Source organism: Aplysia californica, unplaced genomic scaffold (assembly GCF_000002075.1).
Source record: "Aplysia californica isolate F4 #8 unplaced genomic scaffold, AplCal3.0 scaffold00466, whole genome shotgun sequence".
In the NCBI taxonomy this organism is placed as follows: Eukaryota; Metazoa; Mollusca; class Gastropoda; order Aplysiida; family Aplysiidae; genus Aplysia; species Aplysia californica.
Window position 1 is genome coordinate 114,977 of NW_004797736.1, and position 15,384 is coordinate 130,360.

At 38.1% G+C, this 15,384-nt stretch overlaps 1 protein-coding gene across 1 annotated transcript in view; it reads right to left on the reverse strand.

The window, feature by feature from the left end:
* The window catches only part of LOC101855895 (usherin), a gene marked incomplete in the record, with an annotated part of 124,012 nt that overhangs the window by 34,303 nt on the left and 74,325 nt on the right, over positions 1-15,384 (reverse strand). Inside the window, 16 exon segments of the mRNA XM_035971589.1 lie at positions 57-148; positions 892-1,008; positions 2,301-2,503; positions 3,649-3,861; positions 4,994-5,239; positions 5,863-6,054; positions 6,939-7,157; positions 8,570-8,690; positions 9,243-9,418; positions 10,278-10,413; positions 10,939-11,075; positions 11,843-11,982; positions 12,513-12,663; positions 13,200-13,379; positions 13,970-14,132; positions 14,783-14,934. Of these exon segments, the coding sequence (XP_035827482.1) occupies positions 57-148; positions 892-1,008; positions 2,301-2,503; positions 3,649-3,861; positions 4,994-5,239; positions 5,863-6,054; positions 6,939-7,157; positions 8,570-8,690; positions 9,243-9,418; positions 10,278-10,413; positions 10,939-11,075; positions 11,843-11,982; positions 12,513-12,663; positions 13,200-13,379; positions 13,970-14,132; positions 14,783-14,934 (2,638 nt within the window).

The window sequence follows — 15,384 nt, forward strand, 5'->3', positions numbered from 1 at the left end:
AAGTTATTTCTCTACAAGGCCACAAAATGAACCTGAGCATCAGAACTACCACCTACACTTCTGCGCAGCTCCTCAGGGTTTTCCTTTTGAGGTCGTATCTCTGTATAATACCATTTGGCTTCACTGGGGGTTGCCAGACCACCGTCACCTGGGGTGTGCAAAGAGAGGAGAAACTTCATTAAACAAAGACAGTACAATTTACATTACGTAAAGTGATTGAACCTGAATTGCAAAATGCATACACGGGGGAGGGGGGGGGGGCAATTTTTAAATGTTATATTCAGATTGTTAAATTTTTATATATTATTATAGTTAAATGTTTTTTGGGGTTTTTTTTTTTTTTTTGGAGGGGTGACAGGATGAGTGGGTGGGATTGTGGGGGGGGGGGGGGGGGGTTCATCTCCATATTATAATCACCTCTTCTAAAACTGAAAAATAAAAAAGGGGGGGAGGATGACAAGGAATGAAAAAGATTGGTGTTAGACCAGAGGAAATAATTGCAAAAGAACCACTGGAATTATATGCGCTGTAATAATGATCCTAAGCTGTCTTGCTCGAGTTCAGGGCAGCTCCAATGATCATGTGTCTAAGACTCGACCTCAAAATTAAGTGTATAATTTTGATCTGTAGCCTAATCTCACACACAAAAACTAAATAGTAAAGTCCTCTTCACTGCCAGATCTATCACCTATTAATATAACAAGTTTCTAACATTTTAACTTTAAACCAAAAATTAAAGCAACAGAATCTGATTGCAGAGCAAAGCGGGTGTTGAAACAAAATTAATAACAAATGTCAAACTTACAGAGCATTTGACAAATACATCAGTTTAAAAGGTAAATGAAACACTGTGAAAAAAGAATCAAATCCACCAACAACAAAAAAAAGCACCTGTGTGGAGCTGTCCACTTTAACAACAGGATCTGCTAAGCCTTGAGGAGCTGCTTCAGCAGTTGTCCCAAGCGTGCTCTCACTCACAGTGCAGGAGTACACTGTGCAGGCTTCAACCTTCAATGACAATGAAAATGACAGTCTTTATTCATCTCGCAGTGAGAAATTTGTCTTGGTCGTTAACAATGGCAGTAGACGTTACAAAGGTTAGGTGCACTCACACATAATATGCACAACAAGACAGGACATTAGTAAAATACATATCTCGCGTGCTGGGACAATCCGCTACTCTCTCTCTCTCTCTCTCTCTCTCTCTCTCTCTCTCTCTCTCTCTCTCTCTCTCTCTCTCTCTCTCTCTCTCTCTCTCTCTCTTTCTCTCTCTCTCTCTCTCTCTCTCTCTCTCTCTCACTCTCTCTCTCTCTCTCTCTCTCTCTCTCTCTCTCTCTCTCTCTCTCTCTCTCTCTCTCTCTCTCTCTCTCTCTCTGTTTCATTTGTAGCACTGTGTGCTCAGTAACCTCACTGCAGTTGGTACGAATGAATTTCTATATTGTCTGTTCCTGCATTTTTGGAAATGTATCATTTACTGTGGGTCGATAGCTGAAATGCAGATGGTCAAAAAGCCAACAATACATTATGTCAAACTTATTGAACAAATAAAAACATAAAAAAGGATTGACAACCAAAAAGAAAACCAACATTGTAATAAAAAATTGAGAAGAAAGGGAACAAACCAGAAATAAATTTAGACAAAGGAGTATGCTGAAGGTGCCAAGGATGAGACAGTCAACAATATAAACAATGCAGTGAAATATTGTCTTGTATTAAACAAATTATCTTTATTCATTCTTTCTTAAAATGATCTAATCATCACCTTGAAGACACAAAATCAAAAGATGTAAAAATAGAAATAATGAAGCATAAAGGTATATGTGAGAGACAAACCATTATATAAGTTGAAACAAGCAGATTGCATAAAGTTCAATCTGTTGCTGAAAGCCTGAAATGTATTTATAAAGTATTCAAGATGAGACTCTCAAAAAAGAAAAAAATTGTTTACTTCTCCAGCAGCATGCTTCAAAAGGCACGTTTTTCTGTATTTTCTAAAACAACTTTACAACTGTTTTGTGTATTCTTGTGTCTAGGAAGCACAAACACTAATGAGTATTTTATAATGTCATGTAGTTCCAGGTAGTATGTGAGCCTTTAATAATGATATGGAACAGGGGAAACCCTTTTGATTTATTGTGAGCTCACGGGATGTCCCTCCTACAGGCCACTTGCCTTGCTTAAGACACACGCCTGTATCTCCCCGTGACACATACGGGTACAAGTGGAAGAAAAAAGTAAAGTAAAGTAAGTAAAGTGAAAAAGAAGTCTATACGCTAACACTCATTACAAGGAGCTCTTACTCGGACATCATAAACCGTGTATGGCTGTAAATCAGACACAACAGCAGAGCCTGGCTGGTCAGAGCCAGTGTCCACTCTCCGGTCATTGATGAGCACACTGTAAGAGATGATGACTCCGTTGGGACTTGCAGGAGCCAGCCAAGACACACGGAGAGCAGTGTTGCTCACAACAGACAGCTGGGGCGGATCCAGTCCTGATGGTGCTGTTTATCAAATGGAGAAGCTAATTTATATACATGTTGTCTTTTTTTTTCCATTGAGCAAATAATCACATTGTCCAGGTATAAAAACTACCCCCAAAAAAGTGAATAAGGGTCACAAGTCACAATGCAGAAATTTCAGCCGAAGATTTCTGTGCTCAGGAAGCAGGAAAAAGCAAAATATAAAGTAGATAGGATCTTGGCTATATTAGAGAAATATTATACCAAATAAGGTAGAAGGCTATAAAATAGAGCTAAACTGTAATTATCCAGCCTTGGGTCTTCACCCATCTAGAATTCACCCTTTTCCATAGCTGTCCTTTTTTTACTCCATCACTGAAGTAAAATATCACGCAAATGAAACAAGACTGAAGGATTAAAAGCCCCCACCCCAATTTTAAACTGCTCCACAACGTGTGCAACATGTGAAGCTACTGCGGGGTCAGTTTTGTTCTCCATAAAGATAGGGGGGGGGGGGCTAAAATTTACTATTACTGAAAAGAGTCCTGATAATTGTGGGGAACACAGTCTGTACAACACATCAGTACATACAATACGTAAAGGGGCAATAAATAAAGGAGACCAGCAAAAGCGGCATGTATGTGTCAATATATCTTGGTGAAATGCATTTGTCAGGCAAAAGAAAGACAGCTATGACTTTACATTTGAATATTCTTGATTCTACCTGCCTAATATGACTAGCCTCAAAACGGTGCACCGGGATCTAAATTTTGCCTTATAAAACCAGGATCCATCAACAGTATAAATTCAATTCTGTAAGAAAATTTTTAATTCAATTCTGTAAGAAAATTTTTAAAAATAAACAAGAGAAAGAAAACAATAGGATTAAAAATTTATATCCGCTTCTCTACCCAAAACAAAAGAAGAAAATTTTCACTTTTAATACAAAACACTATTTTCTTATCAGTTCTGCAAAGACAAACCCTTACTTGATGACCAAAATAATTAGTTTTAGTCGGACATTTTACTTTACCCCACTAAAATTCAGAACCAATCTAATTTTTTGACATCTTCTTCTTCTCCTTCATGCACCAGGAGAGAAACAAACATCAGCAATTGAGGTTCAGTTCGCCACTAATTTCTCAGTTCAGAAGTACATTATCCTGGTCTTGACTGAAAACACCAACCTCCATCTTCAGTCTTCACTCTCTGTGGTTTGCTGTCTATAGAAGCGCCTCCAAATATGGTCACGGTAAGAATAACTGTATATTCCGTGTTTGGCTGAAGGTTAGTGACGATATATTCATTAACATCAACCTCTGGGTAAAACAAACGCTCATCATCAAAGTTTCTTGCTGTTAGAGTCAAACTCTCCACATCTCCCTGAAGATCAACAGGATCTGAAAATTGTATGCAAAATAAAGACCACGATTCAGCATCAATTTAATAAGGATAAGCGTCATTGTTGGGTTCCTTTCATTTTGTTTATTTGTATTACTTTGCAGGGTAGAGTTTTTTAAGCTCATTTTAGAGTCTCTAGTTCAGTATTGATAAGAAGTAAGAAAAATAAAATTGTTGAAATGCACAGTAAGTTCCTTTTCCTACTTTGTAAATAAAATATTGAATCTTCAGGAAAAATATTTTATCCTTCTTCATTCAGCTGCAAAAGCATACTTAACAATCAATACAGATGGAAAATGTGAACGATAGTGGCTTTAATGGTGTTACTATGAAGTCGTGTGAGCATTCAGGAGCAGACAACTACAAATAAACATTGTAAGGTTTTTAAACAATTGTTCACTGATTTCAGGTCACGTCAACTTTTGACCAATCATAGTCACATAGTGTTCCTTTTTGCAAGTCTGTCTCTTGACATTCACAAAAGTGCTTGCACAGTTTGCTACTGTAAAATTACAAAGTTCTATCCGACATTATTTGGCCGTTTCGAGTTCTATCTGCTCCACCAAATTGTAAGATTATTCACAGTTGTTATCAAGATATTCAAAGAACTACATTCGAAAAAGCTTGGCAACTAAAAGTGTTTTACGTCAAATTGCTCAAAACTAGGTACCGAGCAAAAAGAACTAGGCAAACGAGTTGAACTTGTCATGCTTCTGTTATGATCTAATGTGTTCCTTTTGAGTCCTCTAAAAATCTTGTTTTTCCTTCACATGGCCTAGTTTACCTTGGTACAATGATGATGGCAGCTGAAAGTTTATCAAATCTCAAGTTCTAACAGAAATTGTCTTGACATCTAATTACAGAAAAAGTAATCCTTCATCAAAAGTAAACATATTTCACCCTAAAAGCAAATACCTACAACAGCTCTCTGCCTATTGCTCTATACTCCTTAACAAAGCACTCACTGAGCACATTAAATGCAGACAGGAAGCAAATGTTTTACAATAAATAAAAAGACGTAAAGAGACAGAATCAGTGCTTTTCCAGTCTCTACCCAGAGAACCATTCCCAGAGCACGCCACTTTGCACCCTCACAGATAGATACTGGACGAGCAAGTCTGAGAAACATACCAGGCAGGGTCCAGTTGACCTGGACACTGAGATGGTCAATAGGTGAAGTAAAAACTATAGCTGGAAGTCGAGGCAGTCCTCCAAAGGTTGTGGCTTCAATCGAATCTTCACTGGTGGTCTGAGACACTCCGTTGAATACAGCAACACGGTACACGTATGTGGTGAACATTGGAAGCTCTTGGTCTTGGAAGAACAAATCTTCTCCCTCGTACACACTGGTCCATATGCCAATGTCGGTCACCGTACCTAAAAGAGACAAAACGTCACTTAAAACATGAAAATCATCGTAATATATTGTATGAACTACCATAATTAACTTGATCAGTAAACCAGAGATGCCGTTCCCTGTGGCTTAAGCTTCTTCTCAGAATTACAAGCCGCCATTCCCAGAAGCCAGTGTTGGCCAAGGTCATGTACAAAGAAAGACGGAGTCTCTAGTTTCTCATCTAAACAGCTATGAATGTGAATAAAGCTTTGTACGAAGCTTCTCTGAGAGCAGCTACACTCCTTTGTCTTTAAGTTTATTTCCGTTCTTTGTCTTGAGTCGAAGCACAGGTTACAAAAGTTGTCGGAAAAATTTAATCCATCAAACTGTGGAAATCAATTCTCACTCATTTCGACATGTTTGGCTCAAAACTGATATATCAAATACAAGATACTTCAAGATTTTGGGGGTCAAGAACATGAGCACTACTCTACATCATTGTTTGCCATTAATGATTTCCTGGAAAATGAAAATTCAGTCTTTAGAAAGGGGGGCGGGGAATATTGTTGGACCTTACTAACATATTCTGACACCTGTAAACAAAGGACCTGAACAACCCTCATAACATTATGATAGACCCAGACCAATTGCACAGAGTACTCACTATCAAGTGGCTGTCTAACTTTCATCCTAGACAGTTCATAACGTATGCTTGGTCCATTCGGAAAAGTTGGAGGCTGCCACGATACAGAAATTCGGGACTGAGATATGGCAACTGGCTTTGGGGGCCCCTGACCTGCAGGAATGGTGGCAATTGTGGTGAACACAGACGGAATGCTCTCTGTACATCCGCCAGCTGTGGAATACGTAAGAAGGGAATATGTAGCCTAAGTAAAGAAAACAGCAGGAGTTTTGATTCACTCATAAGTCTTATCACAACACAACAATGTCAACTCCTGCTTAATTATAAACCACATTTTCAGTCTAAATACTCAGCTCTGTAAATTATCCAAGAATCTCACAGTCTCAAATCACCTGTTAGATGCATTAGTATGCAAGCAAAAAGAAATATTGAGTTCACATTTTTTTTAAAGGGTGACATAAATTGTTACACAGAAAAAAAAATACAGGAGCACCCCGTATTTTCCCCCGTATTTTCAGAGTTCTGAAAAAAACGACAACCATGATGAACATTTGCAAAAGTACAGAAATAGTCTATAATTTGAAATACGCCGTCACAGCAGAACAATTCCAGCTTCTATCCAATGATTAGTTATATCTAGATTGCAATTACTCTGCTCCATAGGCACTCTTCCTCCTCCAGATGATACTTTCTTCAACAGAACAGGAAAAAAAACTTAACCCTTTGAACCCAGGCCCCTTGAAACTATAAGGATACATGCATCTCGGCTTTCTACAGATATCTACTAGGTATTTCCCACCACTGCATGCTGAGAAGTGAGTTAACTGCACAGAAGGGTAAAAGTTATATACGCTGGAGGCAAGCACTTGGGTCCATCATATTTCTAAAACACACGCATGCAGGCACATTCATGTGAACATGCATGCCCACACACACACACGCTCACACACATACACACATATGCAAACATACACACACTACACACACACAAACATGCACTCTACACACACACACAAACACACACACACACACCCTGCACACACACATACACACACACAAACTGATTACACATATATACACAGAGCGTACGAACTTACAAGTGCAAGCTGTGACAGTGATCGAATAATCTGTGTATGGCACAAGGTCGGTGACAACCGAAGCCCTCTCTGTAGTGTTCCTCACTTCTATACGTGGTTCTGGGAACCGTAACACGTAAACCTCAATTTCACCATTGGGCTGCAGGGGCTCAGACCACTGCACCAGCACAGATGTGGGTGACAGGCCAGTGATAGTTGGTGGGTTCAGTCCTGCTGGACCTGAAACATCAGATGATAGAAACAAATTATTGTTGATAATTAATTCATTTGCAGGAGTCACAACACAAAAATGTACATTGCATGAAGATTATAAATATAATTTTTTTCATCCAAATAAATTTTTTTTTTGGGGGGGGGGGCTCTCGTAGTTGAGAGGTTACGGTGTTTGCCTCTCATTCAATAGGTCCTGAGTTCGAATTCCGATAGCGACGGAAAAGTTTTCTTCTCTAGAATTTTCTCCTTTCACTTCTTTTCCTGCTCTCTAGCAATGTTCTGTCATCTGCTCTCATCTCCACTTTCTACCCTTACCCCCTCACCTCCTTTGCCCCCTCCTCTGGGCTTCTGACTCTTTCTGCTGCCTTTCCACTGCTACTTCTTGGCTCCTTCTTACTGCTGTCTTTCAGCTATCCCTTGTCTTACGATTCGTAAGATCTAACATCAAGCTTTCTCGGATACGGGCAAAAAATCTCAGACGGACCATGCGCAAGTTGTGCACGTTAAAGATATCCTGGTGGCCTAAAATCAAAAAGAGTAGGATTCGGCCGCCACCCAGGCAATATTTAACATTTCCTATGAACTGAAGAGGTTTAATGTGTCAGACGTGCTCCAACGACCTTATGCAGTTGCAAGTGCTGTAAAACACTTACCAAAAAAAAATAAAATAAAATAAATTATTTTGTCGTAAAACTGACCAATCAAAAAAGCAATAAACCAACAAACTTTCAGTAAAAATCATGAACCCCTGTACATATGTATCCTTGAAAAGATTACAACAGCTAAAGAAATAATGTTTTTTCCTCTCTGACAGATGAATTGAACAAACATTTTTTTACATAAGCTTTGTACAACTTTAATCCAAGGAAGCATTTAAGTTTTACTCATAACTTTGAAATACAGTCAGCACCAAGCATGATTCTTACAAAAGTAGACTCAAATATATAAGACTAAATTCTGAACCAGGCTAACGAAACAATCGAGTTGCTTCTCTCACAGAATAAAACCAACACATCAAACTAGGCTCAAAATGAGGATGCGTTTGAAAACTTATTTTTTTTTTCAGACTATAAACTTTGCAGCCTATACGCAGTGAAAGAAAGACCATTTTTAGCAGAGGCGCACTTTGTGAATCTTCAATACGATTAATATATTACTATAACAAAAATATCTAACTCCTTGTGCCTTCAAGCTCTAAATATCTGAGCTCTCATGGTTCAAGTGCTAGATTTGCATCGCAACAAGCTGAAGAAATCTTTGACTACATAGTGGGGTAAAAGCTGCAAACCGTTCACAGGGTTTAGAGGGAAATTATTTTAAACTGATGCACTGAATTGGGTTGAACAAAGGTGGAAGTGAAGACAGACGAGCTAAGAGATAAGGTTGCTTGAAAGTAAAAGGAAAACATTATAACTTACGTGAAGAACCTGTGACGATCTGACTCCATGGCCCCACCCCGGTGCCAGCACTATTTTGAACATTGACTCTGTAGTTATACATGGAAAATGGGGATAAGTCATTCGACTCATCAATGAATGTCTGAAACGAGAAGAAATAGCAAAAGGTATTTGTTTACGTGTATAAGTAGTATTTGTATTTCATGTCTTGAATATAAAAAAGAACTGAATAATAAAAATACTTTAAAATGGTTCAAATTTAACTCAAACAAAATTGAGCTTTCTTGAGGTGTACAACTTTTATGTTCTAATGTTTTAATGGCATTTAAGAAAATTATACTGAAGTTCCTAAAAAAACTGTTCGAGATGAGGTTTTCATACAAATGAGAAAAGAGTATCATAAACTGGACGCTAAATCCAGATTCCATTTAAAATCAAGATTCTTTGTTCATGCATTATGTAAACAGTTACTTTGTGACTGATGGCATTATAGAATAGCCTACTGATGTGCAAAAAGGGGTCCATTGTTTCTTTTTTACATTGTGTTTGCAGTTGTAAAAAATATGTTACAGAAGCAAACTAGGAGTACTTTAAAAGTAAATAGCAGACAACTATATTTTATGCCTTAAGGATCAGACAAATAAGGCTTAGTACTGTATGAAACAGAATATGTAGGCTATTAGAAACTGTTTACCTTGGCCATTTCAGGAAATCTTGATGCCACAACAGTGGAATTTCCTTCAGAGCCTTCTTTCCTTTCAATGATGTATTGCAAGATAATTCCATTGGCTTTCCCCGGTTCCATCCACTCCACCTCGATGGCAGATGGGCTCAGAGCAGTCAGATTTGGCTTGGATAGTTGTTCTGGTACTGGTATAAAACAGATTTCAATTAGCTTTGACAGTAGCAACTTCTTTGATACTGTTACCAAATAAATGACTGCAAAATCCCCACTAAAAGTGATTCATGTTGAAAACGCTTGTTAGTAAGATAAGAGCTAAATCAACATCCTAATCGATCAGCTCTAGAGGACTGGAAAAGAATTAACAACACTCTCCAGGAACGTCCTTTTGATTCTCTCTACAAGCATATTTTTGGAACATCTTTCTGATCTTCTCTGTATGCTCAAAATCAATACAGCACTGCACTTAATAAGAATTCCCAACTTCTGAGAAAATAGATAAATGCTTCTTCTTGTGTTTCTTAAAGGAGTACTGTTACAGTTTGACAGTTCAAGGACTTGGGGCACTAAAGACCCCTCACAATAGAAATAAACTTTTTAGGTTGTGAAGCTCAATCAATAGTATCCATAAGGGAAGTCATTCTGCGTCTGCTACCCAGTAAACAATACCTTCAAGAACCTCCCCACATATACCTCCCATCCCAACTCCGATCTAGTTTGTCTGAGCTGGTACTGTTGAGAGAAACTGGCAAATAACTTACCTTATACAAAGGTAAATTTGGCAACATGAGCACAGTTGGTAAGTAGCGTTTTCTGATTTTTAAAAAATTAATTGTTTTTTTGTTGTTGTTTTTTTTGTGTTTTTTTTTTGGGGGGAGGACATAGAACGCAAATTATTAAAAAGGTCATTTTCAAACTCATAAATGCGAAATCCTTATTTTTTCCCAGTTCTTTTGATCTAAGTTACCCCAAAGTGTCTTTCTTTCTAAACATGATATGAGACAATCAGAAGAGCATTTTCTCTGTTAAAAAAGATAATACACTTACAGTCTTGCAGTGTCCTCACAGTAGACGAAGATAAACTTCTTGTGCAGCCAGCGACAGTACAAGCATCTACTTCAAAAGAATAGTATGTGAAGGGCAGCAGTTTGTCCACCTGGTAAGCTGTGATGTTGCCATCAACCTGCCCGTACCACAGAAATAAACAGATGAAGAATGTCTGAGATCTTAAACAAAGTAATTAACATTTATATCAAAGACGATCAAAGCAAAAACAGACCATTTTGGCAGTTCACAACTTTGAGAGACCTATGAACATAGCAGTGTCAATTAGCAGACATACTGATGAAAGTTTTTCATTCATTCACACCAGAAAAAGCAGCAAAGGAATATCATCCTTGAGCTGTGCCAAACAGCCTATGTCATCATTCAAAACGGAAGAATAATCCATTTTTTTACTCGCTATCATTTGGTTATACAATCTTTCTCAGCTCTGGTGTTATATGAAAAAAATTTAATTGAACTATCATTTTTTTTAAACTGACATATTTCATTTCTGCCTTCTTTTCTTTCTTCTTTCTGTATCTTTATACTCACTCCTGATCATAAAGCACCCATTCAAAACAACTTATCATGTCTAGAAGGACACCTAATTCATAGCAATACAAACACTATAGGCCTATAATCTTTACAGCCTTCTTTTCCCAACCTGAATCTGACGATCTCCATTCACAATAATATTGTAGTTGCTGATGATGCCATTGGGGCTCAAGGGTTTGGACCAAATTATATCCACATATCTCGCTTGCACACTGGCCACAAAAGGTACATTCATGGTTGCCGGTTCTGAAAAAAAAATGATTTTGATAGTCAATACGGTATTGAACCTATCCATAAAATCTGGGATACGGCACAGAAAAAGCAGAAATAAATACAGTGAAAATTGCTCAAGACAGTGCAATTGTCAAAGAAAAAAGTGGTTGTGTTATCATAATATGGATTTTTAAAAAGAGGAGGGTGGGGAGTGGGAAGTGGTCATTCGTATTGGTGATTGTCTTGAACAGTTATCTCCATTTCAAGAGTACTTCTCCAGATTTACTTCTTCAACAGAAAATTGTCAGAACTCCACACAAACTTTTTAGCAAACAGATTCTTTTCGAATTTAGAAGTATATAATTACTCTTTAAATCAAATTATCACCATCTGTTTCAAGTGACAGTGTGGTGTCTTGGGAATAAATTACCAAGTCCACACATGGAATGATACCGTACCTCAAATTGCACATTCTCTCCCTTAAGTAATAACAAGATATTTTGGAGAGTTAGGATTTTATTAAACGCGGATTATATTGAAAGATGCAATAAGACATTTTCTTTATTGCCAGTATTCTTTTCTTGCTTTTCCCCCCTTGCTTAACATTCAACCATACATAACAATGAACCAAACTTAAACCCTTACTCAAAGTATCAGAATCTATGAGTATCCCTCCCAGGTAGATCTGGAACAGGAGCATCTAAATCCACCAACCAAAAAAAGGGCTTTAGTTCACTGTTCTCTGACTTTGCCTTTACATTTGCAGTGTTAAAATAACAACTCATCTACAAAATACTCACTGTCTTGTCGCGTGACTAGAGAGACCCATGGAGACTGAACCGACCCAAAGCTGTTGCTGGCCACAATTCTGAAGTTGTATTTTGTGAAAGCAAGCAGATTTCTTTTGATGTATCTGAGAGTCACTGTAGGTCCAAACACACTGTTCAAAAGAAGATCAAACTTGCAAAATGAATCTTTGATTGATGCTACATTCGTTACAGAAAATAAAATTCACTTTCAACTATAAGAGTGTATAGCTGCTTGAAAGGAGATACTTATACAGTGGGAGGAAAATGACCATGCATCAGCAGCCTTATATATTTAAGAATGTAAGATCATTTATCATGACAAGATATTTTAAAAAGGAAGATAACAAAAGGCATGATACATTAGAATAAAAAGAGATAATAAAAGATTGCTTCTGTGCATTTTCTAGAAGCTAAAATAACAGATAACAACAACAAATTGTAGCAATAACAGAGCAAGACAGAAGAAAAGGACAGGCTTGCCAGAGTTCCCCATATACGCACTACCCAAATTCAACATGAGAAAGTCACATAAGATTTCATACAACGTACAAGTTTGTTCAGCTACGGACCCTGACTTATGGCAATTAAAAGAGATAGTTAAAAGAATTACTGGTAAAACTGGATTTTTTTTTTTACTTTACGTTCTAAGAAAAGACATTACTCTTGAATGATGGCTCCATCAGTGGACTCCATAAACTGCACAACATAAGCTGGGATTTCTTCAGCATTCACCCTTCCCACAGGCTGCCAGGTGACTGTGATAGTGCTGGGAGTTTCTGACAAAAGGTTCGGCGAAGCCATTCCATCAGGATCTGGAAGTTTACACATCTTTGTTATATTTTTTTGTCTCAAAAAACCAAAAAAACAGACATATACCCAAGTGAACGTAGGGTATTTCAAATTTGTGTTTCTTTACTTTAAGAACTCATATCAAAATGAGTAGGCCTATGAGATGGTAGGTTCAGACTTTAGGTAAAACACACTTTATGCTTGAGCGAGCATAGGGAATATAACTTTTGACAAAATGTCTTAGTCCCATATTCCCGGAAAAGAGGGGGGGGGGGGAATCATTAGCTCCGAGACAATAATGCTGAACTATGATGAGAGAGACCTTTGTCTGAAACCCAAATACAGCCTTCTTATTAAGCAAGAGCTACTTGAGCAGCTTTTATCATGATTTTCCACCTACTTGACTCATTTCTGTCAGTGACAGGTGTTAGATCATACATGTGGTCACATAAATAACCTTACTCACATGAAAGTAGCATGAACTCCATACCAGAATATATAACTTCACTTCTCAACTCGCTGACACGTTTCTACTTTCCAAGAAAAACAATAAACTCACAGCTTGAAGGTAGAGTGACATCCAGCACATTGCTGAGAATAGACCCAACAGAGTTTGATCCGTTCACTTGTATGCTATATGTAGACATTGGTACAAGAGGGGACACTTGGTACACAGTAAAAGCAGTCTCTTCCTCCAACATCAGTCTGTTTTCGGTGCTAACTGTGTAATTCCATGACTCTGAAGAAGAGAGAAGGAGCAAAAAAGGAAATTAAGTTAGTAGCAACTTCATGGATTTTTATTGACAGTTTTGCAATAAATCTAGCATGTAAACAAAAATATCATGTTTACAAAAAGCTCAAACTCTGATAAATCCTCCTCCCAAAAAGGTATTCAAATTTAACACATGGAAAGAGAAATAGCGAACCTAAATTAGACTGAACCTGTCATCCCCCCCTCTCTCCCTCCCTTCCTCTCTCTCCCTCTCTCTTTCTCTTTCTCTTTCTCTCTCTCTCTCTCTCTCTCTCTCTCTCTCTCTCTCTCTCTCTCTCTCTTTCTCTCACTCTCTCTCTCCCTCTCTCTCTCTCCCTCCCTTCCTCTCTCTCCCTCCCTTCCTCTCTCTCTCTATCTCTCTCTACTCTCTCTCTCTCTTTCTCTCCAACACCTCAAACACACACAAACACAAAACACACACACACACACACACACACACAAATACACACACACACACACACACACACAAACACACATACACATACATCGATAATGACACACAAATACATCATTTAACACAATCAAAAATATAGCCAAGATAAAGAGAATGCACTAACCTGGATCACTATAGAAGAGACCATTGAAAAAAACGTGGAACACAAATTTCCCATTTGGCTTGTCTGGAAGACTCCAAGAAACATTCACAGTTCTGGGATCAGACACGAAAGCCTGGAGAACTATCACTCCTTTTGGTTCGGCTTCTTTTGTACGAGCCTCCACCTGTCACGATTTGAGATAACATGTTGTTTACAGAGAGCCTTGACAAAAGTGGTCACATTTTTACCTAACACAAAGTATGACAATGGGAACACTGCAAAGAAAAAGGAGCAGACCACAAAAAACCATCTGCCACATCAAAACCTACTTTGGAATTGTCTTAAACCCAATTCTGGCCAAGCAGTAAAGCTGGGTCAAATCCCCCATCCTCATAAATTAATCAAAGTTGTTAAACAGAGGATGGCTTTTATGTTTTTTTAAGGGTTTTTCTATTCTTCTATGCCACATTTGAAATTTGGTGGTCTGTAAATTGCTTAATTAAACAATTTGTTATCCTCTCCTTTCAAATGGGCTTCCTTGGAGATGGCCCATCTGTGCCTGAACCATCGATGTAGTAAACCAACCCCACAACAGAGTGCAAGGTGGGTGGTTGGCTGGGGCTCTGGTGTGGTTTGTCATTCTTTCCTAGCAAACATCTATCGTTAACTCTCTTCCTTCTTTTTTTATATTTTAAATCTAGAAACACTTTTAGTCTTCGACACTTATATGACTTAATCGTGTTGCAAGTGCCGTTAGACTCCAACTCAGACTTTTTTTTAATCTAAAAAGTGCAAACCCAACTAAAGAATGTAAAAGTAATATATTAAACCAACCTCATCACCGAGAGCGCATCCTTCAGCGGTACAGGCCCGCACCCTGAAAGTGTGCCTGCTGTACGGCTCTAGATCACCCACAGAGTAAGATCTGGTGAGGCCCTGAGAGACCTCAGCCCCATTCTGGAAGAGGACATAGTTTGTGATCTCACCTGTAAAGAGACAAGAGGAGAAAAATTTGTCATTTTTTAATTATGAAAACAAAATCAAAGAAACGAAAAATCAACAACAACAAAGATACAACCAAAAGTAGAATGTGATGAGTCCATATCCTTAATGTAAACACAGAAAGTCACACCCTACACAATGCTCTAAAGATGTCTTCCTCCATCTCTTCCTTTCGTACAGTGTTTGGGTTTCTTCATGGCAGTATAAGTAAACTTCAAGAGGATCTCAGCCGAGCTCAAGTACTATCAAGTTATAACTAAGGAGTCATGAGTTGGTCTGCAGACAACATTGCGAAGGGGGAAAAGGACAGCTTACAGTGTTTTCCATTTTCCACATTTGTATCAGTTTGTTAGCAATAACTGTAAATTTTAAACATAATTATCTTTGAGGACACACACTTATATCATCGACCTGTCTCTAAATAACATACAACT